The following is a 22,411-nucleotide window of genomic DNA, read 5'->3' as shown; positions in this document are numbered from 1 at the left end:
GTCTGTAATTTGCTAGGTTATTTGGGTCTAATTGTGGTTTCTTAATAAGAGGTTTTATAACTGCCAGCTTGAATGTTTTTGGAACATGTCCTAAAGATAGAGACGAGTTAATAATATTGAGAAGAGGCTCTTCCACTACAGGTAACACTTCTTTCAGTAGTTTAGTGAGTATTGGATCTAATAAACAGGGGTGCACATAACTTTTTCAGTGAGTTACTCAGGTGAGGACCAGGAGATGGTGTTTGGTACTCACCCCATATGTAGCGTGGCCACAGCTGTCAATCATGACGTCACATTTCCGTTTTTATAGCATAAAATAACTAACTAAAACCAAACTTATAAAAAATAAATAAACGAACACTTAAATTTACATCAGCGTGAAAAGAACGACCTAAAATGATAGAAAACACCTTTGGAAAAAAATTATTTGAAGTGTTATTTGATGGTTCAGATATATTTATTTTTATAAATTAAATATAATTAATCCTTATTAAAGATATTAAAGAGCAGTGAATTTTCTCTTTTTATTTTGTTGTTTGATCAATATTAAGTGTACAGAAGGCATTAGGTTTATTACGCACTGTCACTTTAAGAGTGTGCACTGATGCACTGTATGTTCTGTAAAGACATAACCGACTGTTTTTACGTGAATACTCTCCAAAACGGACATTTAGACATAATGTTGTGTGTATTTGTCCATTCAGACGCGAAAGAGAGCTCGATTCAGTCCTTGCGCGCAGCGGGCTGTGTCTATGTGCGGGGCTGCACGCTTCGGGGTCGTGTGTGTGTGTGTGTGTGTGTGTGTTCGCACAGAAAAACATACCGAATAAAGTCTTTCGCGTCGTCACTCTTATTCAGATCTATCCATATGTCTGCTCTTCTCTTTCTCCCAGACGTTTACATTTTTTAACGATTTGAGACATGCATGCCGACTCGGTAGATCAGCACGTTACAATTCAAATGTGCGCATCTTCCACAAACGCAAATCAGTTCTGACTGGATCACTTCCCCAATCGTCCCTCCCTTACATTTCCGTCTAGTTTTTATTCGTCATAGTGGTCGTCATTTAAAACAAGGTTTTTATTTAGTTATCGTCTCGTTTTCATCTGTGAAAAAATTAAATTAACACTGCCTAGATTGCATTTTGGCGACAGTACGCAAAGGCGCGTAGTAACACAAGTGGCATTACGCATTCCTGATTTTTGTCGCGCATGCGTACCTGCGTACCAGTTATGTGCACCCCTGCTAATAAACATGTTGTTGTTTTAGATGCAGTGATAAGTTTATTTAGCTCTTCCTGTCCTATAGTTGTAAAGCGCTGTAGTTGTTCTTGAGGGGCGATAATTGAGGCTGAATCATAAGACGCTGTCAAAGATTGTACATTTACAATTGTGTTTCTGATGCTTTCTATTTTCTCAGTGAAGAAATTCATGAAATCATTACTATTAAAATGTAACAGAATATTTTCAGGTGATGTCTGTTTATTTGTTAATCTTGCCACGGTGTTAAATAAAAACCTTGGATTGTTTTGGTTATTTTCTATTAGTTTGCGGAGATGCTCAGCCCTGGCTGCTTTTAGAGCCTTTTTATAACGTGACATACTGTCTTTCCACGCGATTCTAAAGACCTCTAAATTTGTTTGTTTCCATTTGCGCTCTAAGTTACGAGTTTCTCTCTTGATAACATGCGTAGCACTGTTGTACCATGGTGCTTTAGTTTTCTCTCTAACCTTTTTTAATCTAATTGGTGCAACAATTTCTAATGTACTAGAGAAAATGGTGCTCATACTGCTAGTCATTTCCTCTAGCTCATCTGTTAGTTTGGGTTCACTGAGAAGCTGAGATAGATCAGGTAAGCTATTCAAGAATCTATCTATAGTAGTTGGAAGGATTGTTCTGCCTGGTCGATAATGCGGCGCAACATGACACATTTCAGCTGTACGTAGTATGCAAGTCACCATGTAATGATCAGTGACATCATCACTTTGCGGTATAATATCTATATCGGTTGGATCGGTTCCATATGATATAATTAAATCTAGAGTATGATTAAGACGATGAGTGGGACCACTAACGTTTTGCTTGACCCCAAAGGAGTTTAATAAATCTGTAAATGCAGCCCCTAACGCATCATTTGTGTTATCAACGTGTATGTTGAAATCTCCAAAAATTATTGCCTTATCGACATTGACCAATAGATCTGAGAGAAAATCTGCAAACTCTTTTAGGAAATCAGCGTAAGGCCCTGGCAGTCTATATACAGTAGCCAAGGCTAGAGATAATAGGGATTTCTTTCTTACATCTAGGAGCGTAACATTTAGCACAAGTACTTCAAACGAATTAAACCTGTGACCTGTTTTCTGAGTAACATTAAGAATATCTCTATAGATTGTTGCAACACCGCCGCCACGACCAATCAGACGGGGCTCATGCTTATAACCGTATCCTGGTGGAGTGGACTCATTAAGACCGAAATAATCATTCGATTTAAGCCAGGTTTCAGTAAGGCAGAGTACATCGAAGCTATTATCTGTGACTATTTCATTTACAATAACCGCCTTAGGTGTAAGCGATCTAATGTTTAGAAGACCTAGCTTTAGAAATTGTTTTTGTTCACTAATATTGAGATTTTCTGGTTTAATCACAATTAGATTTTTCTTAGATCCTACAGTAGATTTATTGTTTGGCCTCACTAAACGAGGAATAGACACAGTTTCTATAAAGTGTTCTACACTGGTACTTATATCAATTAATTTGGGACAGCAAAGAATGTGATTTGGACTTTGACTTACTAGTCATATGGTGTGTAACGTCTTGGAGATGTTGTCCGACAGAACAGCCGCTCCGATTCTGCTGGGGTGCAGGCCATCAGCACGGTAGAGCCTAGGTCGCTCCCAAAACAGATTCCAATTATTTACAAAGAGCAGTCTCTGTTCATTACACCATGACATTAACCATTCATTTAGTGCAAACAATCTACTGAACCTTTCTTGTCCTTGTTGGTACGTGGGAAGCGGTCCAGACACGACGATCTTTGCTTCAGGCGATGTTCTGCGTACCGTCTCGATCAGGCTCCTGTAGTCCCTCTTCAGAACGTCCGTCTGCCGCAGCCTGATGTCGTTCACCCCCGCGTGCAGCACGACAGCTCCGACGCGCTCGTCACCGTTCAGGATCTCGGGAACCTGCGCAGCGACATCGAGAACACGAGCACCAGGAAAGCAGTGAGTGCGCACCATACCTTTACCTGAGGTAGCGCGGACATGCCGGACCATGGAACTGCCGATGATCACAGCGTCGTCGCGTTCCGTCTCGCGAAGAGGGGAGAAGCGGTTCCGGGTGGAGATCTCGAAGACCGGGAGGGGCGGAGAGGTCCTTGCTCTGGTCCTGGCTCGTGTCTTCCGCTGTGGCATCATCCAGGGTCCATGGTGCTGTGTCGGTGTCGGGGTAAACGAAACCAGGGGTGCTCGGGTCCTGTGCAGAGAAATACACGGAGTAGAGGAGGCCGGAGTCGAAAAGTTACTAACCACTGACTTGTGAGCATCGGCGCGTGATGCTTCAAGCGCTGATCGTCGGTCTCGCAGCTCGGCCTGCCTCCCCAGCAGATCACGGATCTGCTTCTCCACGGACTCCAGCTCCAACCGCACCGAATGCAGCTCAAACGTGTCCTCACCTGCACTCAGAGGTAGACACACATCCGATATATTCGCCATTATGACAGATGAACAATAAATTAGCAGTGATGCTACCAATATCACTACTATTTAACCCTGTTGTGGCAAAAATTCATCAAACAAACATCCCTGCGTAAGAGACACTCAAAGTCAAATTATAAAATAGAAGTATTTATTCTTGCAAGAATAAGAGCAGTCTAATACACAGTTGTTACCCTGTGCAGAAGAGTGACACACCCCCAGACAGACTCAACCACCTTTTATCTAAGTTTCAAGGCCTAATTTCCTCTTAGAGCCTTCCTCTCAGTAGTTTTCCATCCAGTAGTTTTCCATAGACAAGGAAGCCATAACATTAGTTGGCCCACATAACATTTGGTGCCCCCTGCACCAAATGGCCTTCTGACAATATGGTCAGAGGTCTTTGTTTGTCTGTTCTCTGGAGTGTCTCTCCCTTCTGCCTCCCCAGGTACATAAACATAATCTTCTCTCACTACAAGTGACATTATTTGAATCATCTATATTTTACTAAAGATCAATGAATATCATAAAATCGCCACCACAACCCGTTAATACGTTCGGTTCAAATTATAACCAGGTGACATCCAAATACACACTCATAAATTCGGGTTAATTGATTTGTTTCAATTTGTTTGTTTGAGGTGAATTAAGTAACGTTAATAACGTTAATTCTGATTCATGACCACTGTTAACATTTCTGCAAGTCATCTAGTGTTGCAAATGAACGTTACCACATGTGTATATAAAATTTTGGATTAAGGCTGCCACATAAAAAAATGTGGGAAAAGTGAAGCGCTGTGAATACTTTACAGATGCACTGTATGTGTGAAACATTGCGTGATAATGTGTAAAACACGATAGCGCCCCCCTGGTGGCCGATTTCTTTAGAATTTCTCACATGCCTCTAGGGTCACAGGCCTCTGGTCAATAGGACTAACTCTTTTCTTCCATTTAATAGTACCGCCAAGTGCTGCATCCTTTTTCACACGACCACAAACTGCGCCCGTACACAGGTGTACAGAGTTTGGTGAAATTATCTCATGCCGTTCAAGAGCGATAGACATTTTAGTAAAAGTGACTTGATTTTATTTTATTTATTTGTTTATTTGAAAAAGGGGACAATGTACACTAATCAACATTCAGATCAAATGTAAGTGTACCCGAGTTAGCCACAGGCTAATTTTCATCGGCAGCAATATAAGACACTTGAGTCTGCGATTAACGGTTTAGGACTTATGAGCGGTTTGGTACTTTTGATCACTACAGTGCCACCGCTGTAACGCTGTGCATTTGAACCCCTAATTACTTATCAAAGGAAGGTTGACTTTTTGTAAAAAAAAATGGTAAGACAGCGGAGCGGATATTGCATCCGCCAAGTTCCCACAAATGTTTTTGGAACACTGCAAAGGTGTACTTCAGGATTTTGGGATACTCAAGGTCAGAGGTGGGAGACTCGAGTCATATGACTTGACTCGAGTCGCAATTTTCTGGACTTGAGACTTACTTGACTAGATCTCTGAAAAGACTCGACTTGACTTTAGACTTGCCCCTTGTGACTTTAGACTTAACTCGGACTTGTGCCTATTTACTTGAAATGACTTGTGGAAAATATTTTTTTTCAATTATTGTGATTTTTTAAAATATATTTAAGAATGAACTATATTTATACGCATGCGTAAACTGCTAGACGCTATCCGGAACCCGCTTGCCAAAACAGCAGATCCCTCCGCGGACACCGCAACAACACCACCAGCTCCAGCCCCGAGGATAATAAAGTTTGGGTTTAGAGATTACGCGTACACGGCCAAGAAAAGAACGGCTGTGTGTAATATCTGCAGTGCCAAGATAAGTGATTAATCGGCCACAACTTCAAATTTCATTCGTCACTTCAAGTTGCACAGCGAGAAGTAAGTGTTGGTTGGTCACTCACTGGGCAAACGCAAAGGTTTTGCTAGTTTTCAAGCATGAGGTTTTCAGTGGTATCTATCTACTTCCAACTTAATTCAAAAAGCTAGCGATATAATAATGTAAACTTGAGGTCCACATTCACAACGGCTGTGCTATCCCGTGCCTGTCAAAAACCTAACGTTACTATGTAATGTCCAAATTTGCACCTCGGTCGATCTCAGCTAATGGCTGCTAAAACAGAAATTTTAGGAAGCTTAGTTTACACTTTCTTAGGGGACATCACAGCAAAATAACTATATGTAGGGCTAGCACAAGATGGGAAAAGTTTTATTAATTCTTGTTTACTTGTGTTCATTTAATTAATTTTTATTTTAGCGCATTTAAAGTGCTTCTTAACAATATTTTATTTATTACACACAAGTTTATTTATTTATTTTTGTAACCCATCTTAGCCCTCTGTGTCTAAATAAGTAATAAAAGTCCCTGAGTTAAAAAATGTGTCAAACGAGCCTGTGTGCGACTTGGTATGACTTGATGACTAAGTTGCGACTTGACTTGACAAAGAGTATGACTTGACTTTGACTTGCAATGTTAAGACTTGGACTTGACTTAAGACTTGCATTTAGTGACTTACTCCCACCTCTGCTCAAGGTTGAGGGTTGAGGGCCAGTGTCCTGCAGACTTTCAGTTCCAACCCTAAAGGCGGGGATACACGGTGCCAGTTCGGACACTCGGGAGGTTGTGAGATATTGCACACGTTACGAATCAGTTCAACTGATAATCGCGTCAAAGCTGGTACACGGCACGACTGTCCTGCACAAATTTTATCCCGAGCCGGCGGCAATCACGTGAGCTTTCGATCTAAACACAGATGTTCAATGTTGCAGGCAATAGCTTCATATAGAAAAGTGAGAGAGAGAGAGAGTGAGTGAGAGAGTGTATGCGCACGCTGTGTGGTTGCTGCCACTGAGGTATAGCCCCATCAATGTAGCCTGTGACGTGGTTGTGTATGATTTGGCAATAGGGGACAGCCTATACGCTGGTGAAAATCAGGCCGACTCCCCGAATTTTTTAAACATGTTTAAAAATGATCGGGAGGTCGAGAGGTGCTTGTAACGTGCTCGGCTCGTAATTCCTCTCACACACTGCGAGCCGCAACCATGACTGATTTCCACTTGATTTCTCCCAAGTGAAAAAAATATCAGCGAGCTCGTAAAAACAGCAAAAATCGCATGAAATCACCTTTTTTTGGTGTAAAGGCATGGTGCATGATGACGTCATGCTCATGCCTATAATGTGTTCAGTCTATAGTGTTTCATCACCATCTTATGTCCTGGCAGCAGAACACAGTGTTCTTAGTCGTTTTCGCGGATCCATGTGAATGGTGATCGTTTTGACAATGGTGTCGTATGGACGCGGAAAACTCGAAGGAAAAACTTTTTAAGCATACCATTCTTGTGTAAACATACCGTTTATGATTCTGCTCGTTAACAGTAAGCGTCATCAGTAATGGTCAATCATCACTTAATTATCTCATTAACTTCAACACTGCTCAATGTTACTTTTTAACACTCTTAAAAGTGTGGATTATATTTATATAAACACTGTGCAGTGTTAATTTAACACTGGGGATTTTGCTGCGTGCAGCCCGTCCCACCAGGGTCAAATGTGTCATCAACCACACAAACACAAAAAAATTAACTTAGGCCACATTTACACATAGCCGGGTATTTAGAGAAACGAATATTTCCCCCCCTCCGTTTTCAATAATAACATCGTGCACACAACCCGCATAAATACGCCGTCGAGCGCCTTTATAACTATGCTAAACCTATGGGCGGCAGTGTAGGGAGAAGGATAAAGCCATGCAAGCCAATCAGAATCCTCAGAATCGACAAGAGAGAACCTAAAACCCCGTTTCTCCCAGTTGACACGACAACACATAACCGGCGTTTTCAGAAATCTCCACTTTGGCCGGAGTTTTTAGAAATGATCGTTTTCTGGGATAAAAACGGCGTTTTCGTGTAAATGACAGGCCAAAACGCAGAGAAATATCTGCGTTTTCCCATCGTGTAAACGGGGCCTTAGTTTGTGGAGACGGTGGGCCTTTTTTAGGCTGCATTATGCATTGTGTAAATCAGGGATGAGCATTTTTGGCCCTGTAACCAGCTTCCAGATTTTAAAAAAATGAGCCCCAACAGTAGTCATGATCAAATTCAGATTGACAATATACGCTTACCTGCGCCAATCACTCACTAAATGAAATGATAAACATTGCCATGCATTATTTTATATGAATCTTTAGTTTATTACCTTATATTTGCAATCTTTCATTCATTTTGTGGCATTTCATAGTAAAACTAATATATATGTAAATATACAGAATGGAGTGACGTCGCCATACAATTGAAATTGTTCAATATTGGCCTGTAGGAAAAAGACATTCAAGAAGGTGGACAATCAGATTTGGCCAACGTTGCAGTGTGAACATAGATACACAGATTTCACAGATTCATATTTTAAAGGTTTTCTTTTATGAAACTCATTCCACACTAATGACATTTAAAACAGTTTATCTCGAGTGAATCCTCATGTGCATATTAAGGTTTGCTTTAATGCTGAAACTTTTTCCACATTGACCACATACGAATGGCTTCTCTCCTGTGTGGCTTCTCATGTGGGCCATGAGGTTTCCTTGTTGTGAGAAGCTCTTCGGACACAGTTTGCAAGTGTAAGGCTTCTCTCCAGTGTGAGTTTTTAAGTGGGTCATAAGGTTTCCTTGTTCTGAGAAGCTCTTCGGACACAGTTTGCAAGTGTAAGGCTTCTCTCCAGTGTGAGTTTTTAAGTGGGAATTAAGTGCTTCTTTACGTTTGAAACCTTTTCCACACTGAGCACATACAAACGGCTTTTCTCCAGTGTGAATTCTCATGTGATTCTCAAGACTTTCTTTTCGTGAGAAACTCTTCTCGCACAGTTTGCAGGTGTAAGGCTTCTCCCCAGTGTGAGTTTGCATGTGGAAATTAAGGGTTTGTTTATGCGTAAAACACTTTTCACACAGCTTGCAGATGTAAGGCTTCTCTCTAGTGTGAACTCTTGTGTGGATTTGAAGGCCTCGTTTTTCAGTGAAACCTTTCCCACACTGTTTGCACTTGTAAGGTTTCTCTCTAGTGTGAATTCTCATGTGGACTTTAAGGCTGCCTTTTTGAGTGAAACTCTTTCCACATTGTTGGCAGGAGAAAGGCTTCTCTCCAGTGTGAATTCTCATGTGGATATTAAAGTTTCCATGTTTACCAAAACTCTTTCCACACTGTTGGCATTTGACATTACTTCTAGCTTCTGTCTTTTGGCCTCTTTTTCGTGAGGAAGCCTTTTCGATCCCTGAGCAACTAAAAGATGTTTCTCCATTTATGAAATCACAATGTTTGTCATACTGATCTTTCTCTTCCATTTCATTCAGTACTTCATTCTCTTCTTTCAGCTGCATCAGGTCTGAGAAAAAAAAAGAGAAATACAAGTTAACCTTGAGTTTAATACAGGGTTTCCCGACCATGTTCCTATTAAAAAAAATAGTGTCCTCTCAACTGTTCAGTTTTGCAGAGAATCTGGGATACAGGGGGGGTGTCACATAGAACACGCTTATTACTAAGGTACACAATCTAAGGTAATTTTGTTGCTTAAGTTTTAGTTTAAGATAAAGCTTGATTTCAATCTTTGAATTAAATTGAAAAACAACTGATACCCCGGCTCTTAATGCACTTTTTCCGTCTGGAGACTTTTTTTAAAATAGTTGTGTTTGAGTCCTTCAATTGTCCTCAGTTTGAAAAGATCAAGATGCTAGCAAAAGATGCTGGAAAACTGAAGAATTTGCAGGACCTGGAGGATATTTCTGAAGAACATTGGGCAGTTTAACTGCTCAGGACAAACAAGGGACTCGAGAACAGCCATCACAAAAAAAAAAAGTTGTGGATCATCCATGTAAAATTTTGAATGGGGTAATTTTTTTTATAAATTCAATAATTTCTTTATACTATATGCAAACATATTTGATGTAAAATGTCTTATTCAGGACAGTAAAAAACAACAACATGCATTTTATCTTTTAGCTTATTTTATTTAAAATAATTAACATTTAATATATATAAAACGAAGAATATTATGCTGCTACATGAAGTTCAGGAGAAGAAAATCTCATCCTTGAATAACTTCTGATGGTAAATTTACAACGGAGGTTGATATAAGCTGTGAAATTCACAACAGATGTTTTCTTTAGTGCTCAAAAAGAAAGACTCTTTCACATATATATCATCACAGAGACGGGGGACAAAAAACTCTCGGACCCCTTTAATGGTAAAAACGTAATTGATGTTAAATAAATAAAAAACAGATATAATACAGATAAACAAATGATAAAAGCTCATTTTGCTAAATATTACATCTTTTCTACAAAATCACTCTTTGTAAATTATATGATTACAGATTATAACCTAGATGTGCTGTGTTTGACAGAAACCTGACGATTATATTACTTTAAACGAGTCTCTCCCCTGTGAAGGCCTCCTTCCCTTCCCTTTAACTCTGTACAGATAAAATGTTATCAAAAAATTATTCCAGTTCGCATAGACACACGGAAGCGACTAAAAATGATGTATTATGCATGCCACGCGTCGGTGCACATACGTATATGTTCAAATGCACATACCTATAGACTAAACAAGTAATACGCAAGTGTTTTCAGGGAATCACATTTTTAAAGTTTACACAGAGATAGCGGTTTTCAATTTTTTTCAAAGCGTGTTACGTGGGTGTGCATGTAGAACTGTTCTGTGCAATTTCTTTATTTTAGCTTGGATGTGGTCTTGTGGATGTACGATTGGTACGTGGAGTCGTGAGAAGGGATTTTCCCTGAACCGCAGAAGCGGAGTGACTTCATTGGGGGTTCTGCTATTTAAACTTCGACGGCGTTGATGGCGGTCTCTCTCTCCTCTTTGTTTGCTGGGTGTCTCTCCTCTTACGTACTGGAGCGATCCAGTATTTGATTATATTTTGACTTCAGTTTTGTTTTGTCTTTTCAGTAACAGGTTGTGGATTTACTTTTCTTAGTTCACGTTTTGTTATTTAGTTAGATCAGTGAGGTAAGCAGTTGCCCGCAAGACTCGCCTGTTTTATTCTTTCCGGGAGCGAGGTAAGATCTCTCCAGGTGATTATAGGTGTAGTCAGGGGTTTCGGTTTCTTTAGCTGCCCTACCTGTGTATTGTTATTATTTTTGTTAATCTTTGATATTGTTTATTATCTTATTTGAACTGTTTGTGTCACTAACAAAATATTTAAACTGTTTTAAGACATCTATTGTTAGTTTGTTATACAATAATTAGCTGCTATATTTGCATCATAAAAACAAAATGTAATAACAGGCTAGTGTACTCAGACGCTGTTTTTTTTTTTTTTTGCTGGCTTTTTGAACAGACAACTTTAAAAATATATATATTTTATTTATTTTTTATACCAAAACTTATAGTCAGATAATAGTTCAACTTTTAACATTATAAATCTACTTAAATGACAGCTTAATGTATTTTGACATTTTTACTACATCACATAACAAATGCTTGTGCTGCCTTTTTGTCACTGGTGTTACCTATATTTTAGACGACAATGCAGGCTTTCCAGAATGTAATTTGACTATTTAATTTGCATACATAATCAAAGACAGAAAAAGTTAATGTAATATTAAGAAATTGTCTTCATTTGTAATAATTTGTATGTGTAAAGTTATGTGTAGATATGTGTAAAGTTCTGTTGTGAGACATTTTACAATTTCGACCATTGTGTTTTTTGTTGTAACATTATAAATAATTGAGGTTGAGTGATCAAAATTTAATGATCATATTCTTAAAGGGTTAGTTCGCCCATTTAAGACATGAAGTTGTATGCAATCCTTACCAGCACTATAGTGCATACACACTGACCCACTCTGTGGTCACCTCCCTGGTCAGAGTTCTGGCCGCTGGAAGTTTTTCAAGAAAGTAGTCCTGGTTAGTTTCCGGGGCCTCAAAACTGTGCGTTTTTACTTGAAAAAATTATTTGCGTTTCAAAGCTTGATTAATTTACATCACAAAAAACACTCCAGACAAAATTCATACCTCAGTTTTAATCGGCACTATTTTCTTTCCATTTCTATCAATCCGCGCTGCTGTCGACGTCAACAATGCGCAGATTTCCGATCAGCTGTAGCTACGAGACAGCTTTGGCGGGAGCTAAAATATCCAGAATCAGGGATTTCCGTGTGTAGCAGTGCTCACTTCAGCGAAGACAATTACATCCCCAACCAAGGAGGAAAAAGAAAAAAACTAATTTTAAAGAGTTTTGCTGTACCAGTAGCACGGGTAAGCTCTATTTACTAACTTTATGATCCCATGTCTAAACTGTATGGTAAACAAGCTGATGTTTAGACTCCAGTGGAAATCACGTGAAAAGAAGTCTAATATAGTCTTTTCCGTCTGACATTGTGCTAAAATTACTTTCATCATCAGAAGTTTCGTAGTCAGACATGTTGTCAGCGAGTCGCGCTATCAACAGCTGATCGGAACGTGCGCACTTTGAAGTTGACAGCAGCGCGGATTGATAGAAATGGAAAGAAAATAGTGTCGATTAAAACTGAGGTATGAATTTTGTCTGGCGTGTTTTTTGTGATGTAAATTAATCAAGCTTCGAAAATAATTTTTTCACGTAAAAACGCTCAGTTTTGAGGCCCCGGAAACTAACCAGGACTACTTTCTTGAAAAACTTCCAGCGGCTAGAACTCTGACCAGGGAGGTGACCACAGAGTGGGTCAGTGTGTATGCACTATAGTGCTGGTAAGGATTGCATACAACTTCATGGGCGAACTAACGATTTAAAATGCTTACTAATGAATGCAGCAACAGTTAGGTAGATACAAAAACCATATTCTATGAAACTGGGTAACAACAGTGACGCAATGTGAAACCAATGACATAACATGAGATTATTTCAAACAAATTTATCAATTTATTAGTATTATTTTACATTAACACATTTTATGAAATCTGAAATGATTTGTAATTTAGTATAAACAATAAAATTAAGGTTATTGCTCTGATTAAGACCGAAAGATGAAGCCTATAGACTAAATTGTGTCCTTCATAACACAACATTGTCATACAAACATGTCCACTAGAACATTAGAAGCACGGACATTGAACACAAGCTGCACTGTTTCCCCAACTGCACTGATACGAACATTTTGTATGCAGTAAAACATGTTCATGGAATATTTCCTGTACGAACTGTGGTTCACTTTTACTTGAGATATGTTTGTCTTTGCCATGTTATTGTGTCGCGTCCATCTATTATCATCTCCAAGCCTAAAAAGTTGGCATTTGAAACAGTGGCCAGGTAAACAAAAGCATGGCTTGCTGTCATACATTGTCCATAGACTGCATACACGATAAGGAAACCAATGTGTAATTTGGGTGAACTATCTCGTTAAGTAACTCTATCGATAAGTACTTCTGTCTTCCTACAGACACATTGTCTTAAATTCTGACCTTGCAGTACTGGGTTGACTGTCTGGACTGGATGGGGGGGTCAACACTGCCTTTCCTGCTCTCAATCTCTCTCTGTGTTTTGCCTGTCTGACCCGCCATTTCCTTTGCTCCTGTCTTTTTTCCCTTTCTGTGAGATCCTTCACTCGCTTTCTTTTTTGACTCTCCAAATCCTTTAAGTAAGTCTGGTGTTTCTGTTTAAGGTAGGCTGCTCTGCGGTCTGGGTCAGCATCCCTGCGCTGTCTGTAGAGTCTTTGCTTTTCAGCAGCACTTAATTTCGCCATATCTGTCAAAAGGAAAGCCATATTATGCGTTTACAATATTGAAACAGTAATACAATGCTAATAAGTGCTAATTAATATAATTGTTGAACCTTTTATGAAACCTTATGTTGTTAAAAAAAGTTAGTCATGTCACTGGTGTTACCAGCAGCAACAATAACACCAGTGACAAATCTGCAGACAAGATGACATATCTAAGATGGTGGCCACAGTAGCTCAAACCACACTTTTTAAATTGTAAATAAATCACTTAATTATGCAATTTTAACAATAATTTTCATCAAATTTCCTTTCCCCTTACAATAAACTGTAGAACACCAGTGACACATCTTAAGTCCTCGCATGAAATTATCGAATTATTTATCAAATTGCTAAAAGATGGAGAGAGTGCACACTCAACATGTGCTTTTCAAAACAGCCCCGCCTCCAATTAACCTTTGACCCAGGAAGAAGTTGACATGGATGTTTTTTCAAAGTGGTGTTTTTTATTATTATAAATTTTAACAACAGTGACATGAAATTATGGGACAGCTATTCCCTGTAAATTATTTATAATATTTAGTTGTTGTTTTAGTTTTTTTAAGTAGTCCACTAAATAACTATACTTCCTTTGTATTATGACATTTAGGCCACATTTACACATAGCCGGGTATTTAGAGAAACTAATATTTCCCCCCCTCCGTTTTCAATAATAACATCGTGCACACAACCCGCATAAATACGCCGTCGAGCGCCATCATAACTATGCCAAACCTATGGGCGGCAGTGTAGGGAGAAGGATAAAGCCCTGCAAGCCAATCAGAATCCTCAGAATCGACAAGAGAGAACCTAAAACCCCGTTTCTCCCAGTTGACACGACAACACATAACCGGCGTTTTCAGAAATCTCCACTTTGGCCGGAGTTTTTAGAAATAATCGTTTTCTGGGATAAAAATGGCGTTTTCGTGTAAATGACAGGCCAAAACGCAGAGAAATATCTGCGTTTTCCCATCGTGTAAACGGGGCCTTAAAGGAGGAGAAAAAAATATATTTTAACTCAAAATATGTCACTAAACCACGACTCCTGACCCGAGGGACAAGCCAATTTCATGGTACTGACCGTGTTCTACAATATATTAAAAATATGGTTTGCAATAACTGTCTTACATATGTTTTATTAACAATAAAACACTTCAATTAAAACAAAAAACATTTATTTTGTGTCATTATCTGACACTTTTAAGTGTTTTTCCTGGTGGTTAAAGGATTAGTTCACCTCAAAATTAAAATTTCCTGACAACTTACCCACCCCAATGCCATCCAAGATGTCCATGTCTTTCTTTCTTCAGTGGAAAAGATTTTTTTTTTTTTTGAGAAAAACATTTCAGGATTTTTCTCCACACAATGGACTTAAACCGCAACCAAATTGTTGAAGTCCAAATCAATGCAGTTTCAAAGGGCTTTGAAGTGCTTCAAATGATCCCAGCTGAGGAATATGGTCTTATCTAGCGAAACAATGTCATTTTCTAAAAAAATAAAAATAAAAAGATGTATATACTTTTTAACCACAATTGTTCGTCTAGTGCTGGTCTGCGAGGCGCCAGGCATTACGTCATCTCGTTGGAAAGGTCACACGTCACGTCATCTGTCTAATTTATTCGTCTGTGTACTTGGATTCAAAAAGGTAGGGACGGGTGAAAAATTCATTTCATTTTCTATTCCATCTTCAAAATCCGATCATTTCGCTGGATAAGACCCTCATTTCTCGACTGGGATCGTGTAGAGACTTTGAAGCTGCATTGAGACAGACATTTGATCCTTCTTTGAACATTGGAATATTTGGTTACCATTGAAGGCCATTCTGTGTAGAAAAACCCTGGAATGATTTCCTCAAAAACCTTAATTTCTTTTCGACTGAAGGAAGAAAGACATGGATATCTTGGATGACATCGGGGTGAGTAAAATTTTCAGGAAATTTTCATTTTGAGGTGAACTAATCCTCTAAGGCCAGGACAGGAAAGCCACCATTTTGGTAGAATGACCCGGTTGTAAATTAAGCATTTTTGGGCTTTTAAGAGGATCTGAGTAGGCCTATTGTTATCTTCCATGTGCATCATCACACAAAAGGCGAAACAATAGCATTCATTGCATTTATTTTTATTTAAACATTTACAGCTGACTCTCCCATTGCCACCAAAATATTTCCTATTATGTTTATGTTAAATATAGATGCTTTTCAGGTGTTTTCAATCAAACTGCCTGGGGAAAAGTATTTTTTCTTCCAGAACACTTTGTGTGTGTGTGTGTGTGTGTGTTTGTGTTTACAAGACACTAGTTTAATACATTTTAGTGTTTTTGAGATGAAAAGGGAAAAAAACCCAGATCAATTGGCTTACTTATGGTTTGAGTCATTGAATATTTACTGCGATTATGTTCAGGTATGTTATTTGTAATGGTAGTGTAAAACGTTTTGACCCTCTGTATTTTATATACTGTGACGTCCATGCTTTGTTAATGTTCCATAATTAAGTGATAGAAATAAATGGTTTTCCTGGTTTCAGTTCAGAAGTAGATATTGGGTTTAATGTTACACACTCATGACATTCTTCATAAATATCATTAATTTCTGTAGAGCTGGAAGTTTTATTAAGATGACCGAGTTCAGCTTTGAGAATGAAACCAACCTGTTTGTTCCTCAGTATCTTCTTCTTTCACTCTGAATGTTTCTTCAATCTTCATTTCTTCACTCTCCTCTTTAATAAACGCCATCTTCATAACAGCAAGTCTCAGTTTTTCTGTGTTTGGACAATAAGATGAGAATAATTATCAGAAATGAAAATAAATCCAAAACTAAATCTCTGTGCGTCTCAATTAGATCTAGTTCAGTGCACTGGGAAGAGTCAGTCAGAGTGAGTCAATGTTCCAATGGACTTAAATTACCAAAAATACCTTAATAAAAGAACGAACACTATACAGACACTTAATATAACGGCATTTAGGATTTACATGTGATATTTACTGACATGTAGATTCTAGAGACTTTCGTACAAATTGGTTTGTTAAAGTTGTAATCACATGTTCTCCCTGCACTGTTTTGATCAGCGTGCGGCGATTCAAATCACTGAATCATTTCGCTAAACATTTGATTCAATTGACTCGGGGTTTCAAACGCACAATTTCTCCATCACCACTCGCCAGTGACCGAAATCGTTTTTACAATAAACCGATTGACGATATAAGGAGCGAAATGAGACGCACCTTTTCTGATACTGATGTGTGGATGACCATTAATGTATATAAATCATTAAAATGTTAACGTTACTTTCAATAGTTAATCATTTTAACATCGTTTGCAAAAAATATACAATTGTCTGGATGGCTTGCATTGATTTAGATACTTTAAAACGTTTACAGATTACAAACCTTTGTTCAGTCGATTCACAACAGTGGCAGGAGTGTGGCGCAGTCTAATGGCGTCATAGCACCAAACTAAAATAAAAGTCCTAAAACGCGTATGGTGAATTATTGGTGAAAAAAAAAAAAAAAAAAAAATATATATATATATATATATATATATATATATATATATATATATATAATGTATATTCTGCAGTCAAACACTATGTGAGTGCAGTATGAAACCACTGTTGATATTTTTGTATTTATATAAACCAGCAGGTGAGAAACTAGAGGTGTACAAAAGTAGTGAGAAACTACTGTAGATACTGTCAACATTAAACATTCAATGTCAAAATTCAAAACACCTAGTCTGAAATTACTTGATTTTTTTTTTTAAAAGTACCACATTTAATTGCACTTGTTTCACACTTTTTAGAGGATGTTTACATAAAAGTTAAGTAAGTATTTGGGGTCTGTTAGACCCTGCATTAATTAAAAAACATGGTTCATCTCATCTCAGTGACGTGATATTTTGTCACACTTTAAGTAACTGAAAATCTGAAAATGTCCACACAAAAAAAGGCCTGGTACTAGAGCACAAATGCAATTTGGAACACACACACACACACACACACACACACACACACACACACACACACACACACACACACACACACACACACACACACACACACACACAGCTGTGACTGCAACAGAGATCATTTGTATGGAATTTAAATTTAATTAAATGTGTGACTACAGTTGTTACAGAGACTCAGACAGGAGGATGTTAGAGGACTCACAAGACAAGTATGTAGTAATCATGAAATGGCAGAGTTATGGAAAGTGAATCAGTATGACAGTTAAACAACAGTCTTTCAGAATGAGTGGGAGTTACTTTGATATTTAAATATAAAAAAAAAATATATATATATATAAAAAAATATATATATTAGTGCTGTCAATCGATTAAAATTTGATATTGTAATAATTTCACATTTAATCTCCAAATTAACATAGATATGTAATAAGTCAGCTCAAAGGGGAAATATTCATAATAACTCATAACTTGTTCTGATTAATTATGAATATTTGGGTCAGTTAATTGGATTAACTTGATGTAGCTAAATTAGTCAATTAATCAGTTCGTCCAACAAACTCTTTTGATTATTCATTTATTTAAAAAAAAGTATAATTCTTTCTTAGGCCCCGATCACACCAGACGCGTTTTTTGCAGTGAGAGGCGCCTTTTTAAAATTGTTTTCCTATGGCAGTGAGCGTTCTGCGCGCTGTTTATGCGCCCAAGGTGCCTCGCATTTTATCGCCTGCTGCGCCTCACATTTTTGCAGTTGAAAAAACAACACCTCCAAGCGGAAAGAGCATACGACGTCATCGCGTTTTTTTCCCACTGTCCAATCGAATAAATGGAGAGGCGGGCCTTTCGTTGTAGTGATGAAAGCTACAGTTGGTTTGAACGCCCGGAGAGTGCGATGATGAAGGATAAACTTGTGGTGCTCTCGTGGGTTATCAGGAGCTAACGACTTCACAAACCGTAACTACCACAATGTTAACAGAAAATTAATAGAATGCTGATTTGACGTTTACTTGACTGACAGTACAGCTGTTTCAGTGGTTGCCTATAAACAGGAACATAACATGGAACATAAACATAAAACCATAAAAACCGCAGTGCACTGCTTGTTCTGTGTGAACGGGGCAGTGCTGTGCACCTCGCATTTTCGAACCTGAAAAACGCGTTAGGTGTGATCGGCCTACATGTAAAATGCCTTAGCATGTAATGCCTTAGCATGTAAAAATAAAATAAATAAGCTTTGTTTGCAAGCAGAGAATCAGAACCAAATACATATTGTGCACAGGGTTTATTAACTATCACGAACATATAACTAACATACAAACAATTACACATATATGGGTAGATGGTTAAAGTGACAGAATGGAACCGGAAGCAGGAAATTAAACTATGGAAAAGATCCATTTAACTATGAAAAGAACCATCAGCTTATCATTTTCAGAGCTCCTCATTAACTGTATACTTGCATGCCCTGTGCAGTGGACACAATTCTTGAAGTTGTTGAAAATTGAAGTTGTTGATGGTTCTGTGAGTGTCAAATGTTGAATTTGCAATCGTTTTCTTCTCCGTTGGATGAAGAAGATATGATGAACTTGCATGGTTAGTTCGACTATGTTCTCATGGCTGGAATGCAGATTGTGGCCTGCGGGCCCTGGGCCAGAGAGGACATGCAGAGCAAATGGTGGGAGTTGCGATGGACTTCTTCTGCGTTGAACGAAGACATTGTGCCAAACTCCTGAGGTTGTCCTTGGTTTTGTTGTGGTTAAGAGAGTCCTCTCTCTCCTGAAGGAGCACATGGCTGATTGTGAGTCAAGGCCTGCTGCCCTGGGGTCTGGGGCCTGGTGCTGCCCCACAGGTCAGCAACCCGAACGTACGAGAGAAGGCCAAGAAGGCGGAGGGCTTGTGGAGGGGCCATATAAAAGTCTGACAAAGGTTATGGTCAGGGTTGGCTCAACCAATAAGAAAGGGGGAATTTCTAAGCGGGAGATTCCTCTGTGGTAAGGATTTATGAAACTATCTCAAGTGTGGTTAGACATCTGCCTTCCCATTTGTGTCCATTAATGCTCAGATAGATATAACAAACACACACTGCATTCTGGTGGAGCGGAGTTTTTCCCTCTTTTGCTCCTCGCTTTTAAATCGCTAATTTGAAAGTGAACGTAAAATGGGTATGGATTACGGTGCCCATTTCTCTCACGCGTGGGCATGAAGCTCAACTTTCATAAGAATGAAGAGCCCAATCTCATGAAAGTGCGTATCAATAGCACAATTTTATTTTTCTATGTGGCGTTCTATTTATGTGGCGTCCTATTTAAATCATTAACGTTTTGCTTTGAAACCAAATCTTCCACCATCGTCTTGTCAGACCGTGAGGTGAAATTTGACTCCTGCTGCGACTCTCGTTCGGCTTACACTGCATGGAGCAGACACGTCCGGTTTTTAATTGTAGTGTAAGTTCTTACTGAACTATATAACTGAACTCTTAGCATCTACCGATAAAAGTTGTATAGGCAACTCTTGATATCAGATAGAGCCAGCTAACGCTGTTAACAAAAGTAACAAAAGCCGGCTTATCCAGTATAGAAATATACACAGACAATGACACGCCCCTTCTGCATGCTAGAATCTCCGAAAAACAAGCCGATTTCAACCTCAAAATGTAAGCTTTTAAATATACCAATACTGCTATCTCAAACATGGAGAGGCTTAAGATCTCAACTAACAGATTCTGCAAAAAAAAGTGAAAATCACCAATTTTGAAAAAAACCTGCTTCTTTCTCATTTTGCTCGAAAGTTGTACTACCGACTTGTGTCCCTGGTTTCCGTGACTGGGCACATTTATAATTATTTTTTTCTTCTTTTAGTCATGCTGCAGCATCAATGAATATATGCAGGAAAGAGAGGGTAAACAACCATACATCTTTGCAGTTGGCCGAACCCAGAAGACGATTGATACCTTCTACATCGCCAAACGGCTCATCCTCTGCCAAGCCACCAGCTCATTGGGTGCTTTTGATGAACTGTTTAAATCCCACTACGTGTTCAACTTGTCTTACGATGAGTCCCTGGTCCATTTCTACACTTTTCTGCAGACAACTGTCTACAAAATTGATGTTACCACAACAGATGAGTCTCCAAGATTTGTATACGGGAAGTGCAAGGAAGTGATCGCTGTTTATTTTGGACTTTGTTGCTGCAGAGCAGTGTGCGTGACTTTGTTTTGTTGTTTTATGCATTTATAAATAAATACCCACAGCCTCTGCAAGCCAACCCTGTCCTCATCCTTCCTGGAACTTGAATCTTATTACACTGGTGATGAAACCCGGGAGGAAGATGGAAGCCGCCGCCGCCGCCAGCCAGCCGACTCAGTCTTCATCAACATCTCCACTTGCGGACGTCATAACATCCCTCGCGGCCCTCCACCACGAACAGCATCAAGCCCTGGTGGGTATGAGGAGTGACATGGAACGCCGTTTCGAGTTCCTCGTCCGGGGCCAGTGAGAGGACCGCGAGAGGTTCCGGAGCTGGATGGACCGGGAGGTTCGGACTGAAGCCACTTCGCCATCGGTCGAGCTTCCCCAACTGGTCATGAACACGATGGGGTCCCAGGATGACCCGGAGGTCTTCCTGGACCTCTTGGAAAAAGCAGCAGAGGCAGGTGGTTGGCCGAAGGAGCATTGGCCGAAGGAGCATTGGCCGGTGCGCCTCATCCTACTGCTGTCAAGTGAGGCGCAGGCGGCCGCCCAACAACTGCCGGTCCAGAACCTCCTGGTCTTCGACGACCTCAAGAGGGCCATCTTGCAGCGGGTTGGCCTGAGCCCAGACCAACACCGCCAGTGATTTCGGTCGTTGGATCTGGGCAACAACGGCCGACCCTTCGTGATGGCCCAACAGCTCCGAGACTCCTGCTGCAAGTGGTTACTGGCCGAGGGAAGCGACGTTGAGAAAATCATCGACCGTGTGGTACTGGAGCAGTTTATCGCTCGGCTACTGAAGAAGAAGGCCGAGTGGGTCCAGTGCCACCGACCGACATCGCTGGACTCAGCCATCAATCTGGCGGAGGATCAGCTGGTGGCATGCTCCCGGGTCGGCGATACCCTCCCTAATGTTTCTCTCCCTTCTTTTCAGTTTTGTCCCCCTCTACCCCCTCACAGTGACCTGTCCCGCTCCCTAGGACCCGCCATTCAGAGGTCCACCCCGGGGCCGAGGTGGGATGGCGTCGGACCAGTCAGGGGATGCCCGGGGGCAGCCCAGGGGGTTCGCCTCCGCCGGAGCGGAAGCCTCTCCTCCTTTTTCCTCTCCTTTTTCGTTGTGGGGACCCAGACCATTTCATTGATAGATGTCCCATGATGGATATAGGGACAATGATCCGGGTCCCAGACGTCCAGCAGGCTGCCCACGATCAGGCTGGCCGGTATCAAATACCTGTGAGTATTAAGGGGGTACCTATCAGGCTCTGGTGGATTCCGGATGTGACCAAACCTCGATCCACCAAAGCCATTGGATATGAGCCGCACGGTTCGGGTAAGGTGTGTGCACAGGGATGTGGTGAATTATCCCTTAATGTCAGCTGTGATTCAATTTAGGGGTCAAAAGCAGTTGGCAGTTAATCCGCACCTCAGGCATCTGCTGATTTTGGGAACAAATTGGCCAGCTTTCAGTGAATTGATCAGAGGCTTATGTGCGGATGCTTCTTGTGTACAGAAAGCGCAGGGTAGTGAGGCGACGGTGCGGATGGGAGAGACAGAACCGGGACCCTCGAGACTGGATTCAGGGGCACCGAGCGCAATCGAGAGACAGATTATCTCGGAGTGCGATGATTTTCCCCTGGAACAGTCTCAGGATGAGTCATTAAAACACGAATTTGAACAGGTCCGTACCATCGACTGTCAGTCTCTCCAACCCGACCATCCGCTCACCTATCCCTATTTTGAGATTATTAAAGAATTATTATATACAATTATTGGTACCAAAAAGCCGTCGGGAAATGCTTTTCCAGGCG

The 22,411-nt window shown here is 40.0% G+C and overlaps 1 protein-coding gene across 1 annotated transcript; it reads right to left on the bottom strand.

The window, feature by feature from the left end:
- Positions 1-7,732: 7,732 nt before the first annotated feature.
- On the bottom strand, positions 7,733-16,944 carry LOC307004237 (uncharacterized protein). Its single transcript, XM_079623338.1, has 3 exons — positions 16,842-16,944; positions 16,103-16,213; positions 7,733-9,085 (listed from the first exon to the last, which is right to left on the bottom strand). Exons 2-3 carry the CDS (start codon positions 16,191-16,193, stop codon positions 8,169-8,171), a joined length of 1,008 nt encoding a protein of 335 aa, XP_079479464.1. The 5' UTR covers positions 16,194-16,213; positions 16,842-16,944; the 3' UTR covers positions 7,733-8,168.
- Between the last annotated feature and the right edge of the window lie 5,467 nt (positions 16,945-22,411).

This window comes from Phoxinus phoxinus (assembly GCF_949152265.1).
Source record: "Phoxinus phoxinus genome assembly, chromosome: 9".
Classification (NCBI taxonomy): Eukaryota; Metazoa; Chordata; class Actinopteri; order Cypriniformes; family Leuciscidae; genus Phoxinus; species Phoxinus phoxinus.
This window is presented reverse-complemented; position numbering and strand designations above follow the sequence as displayed.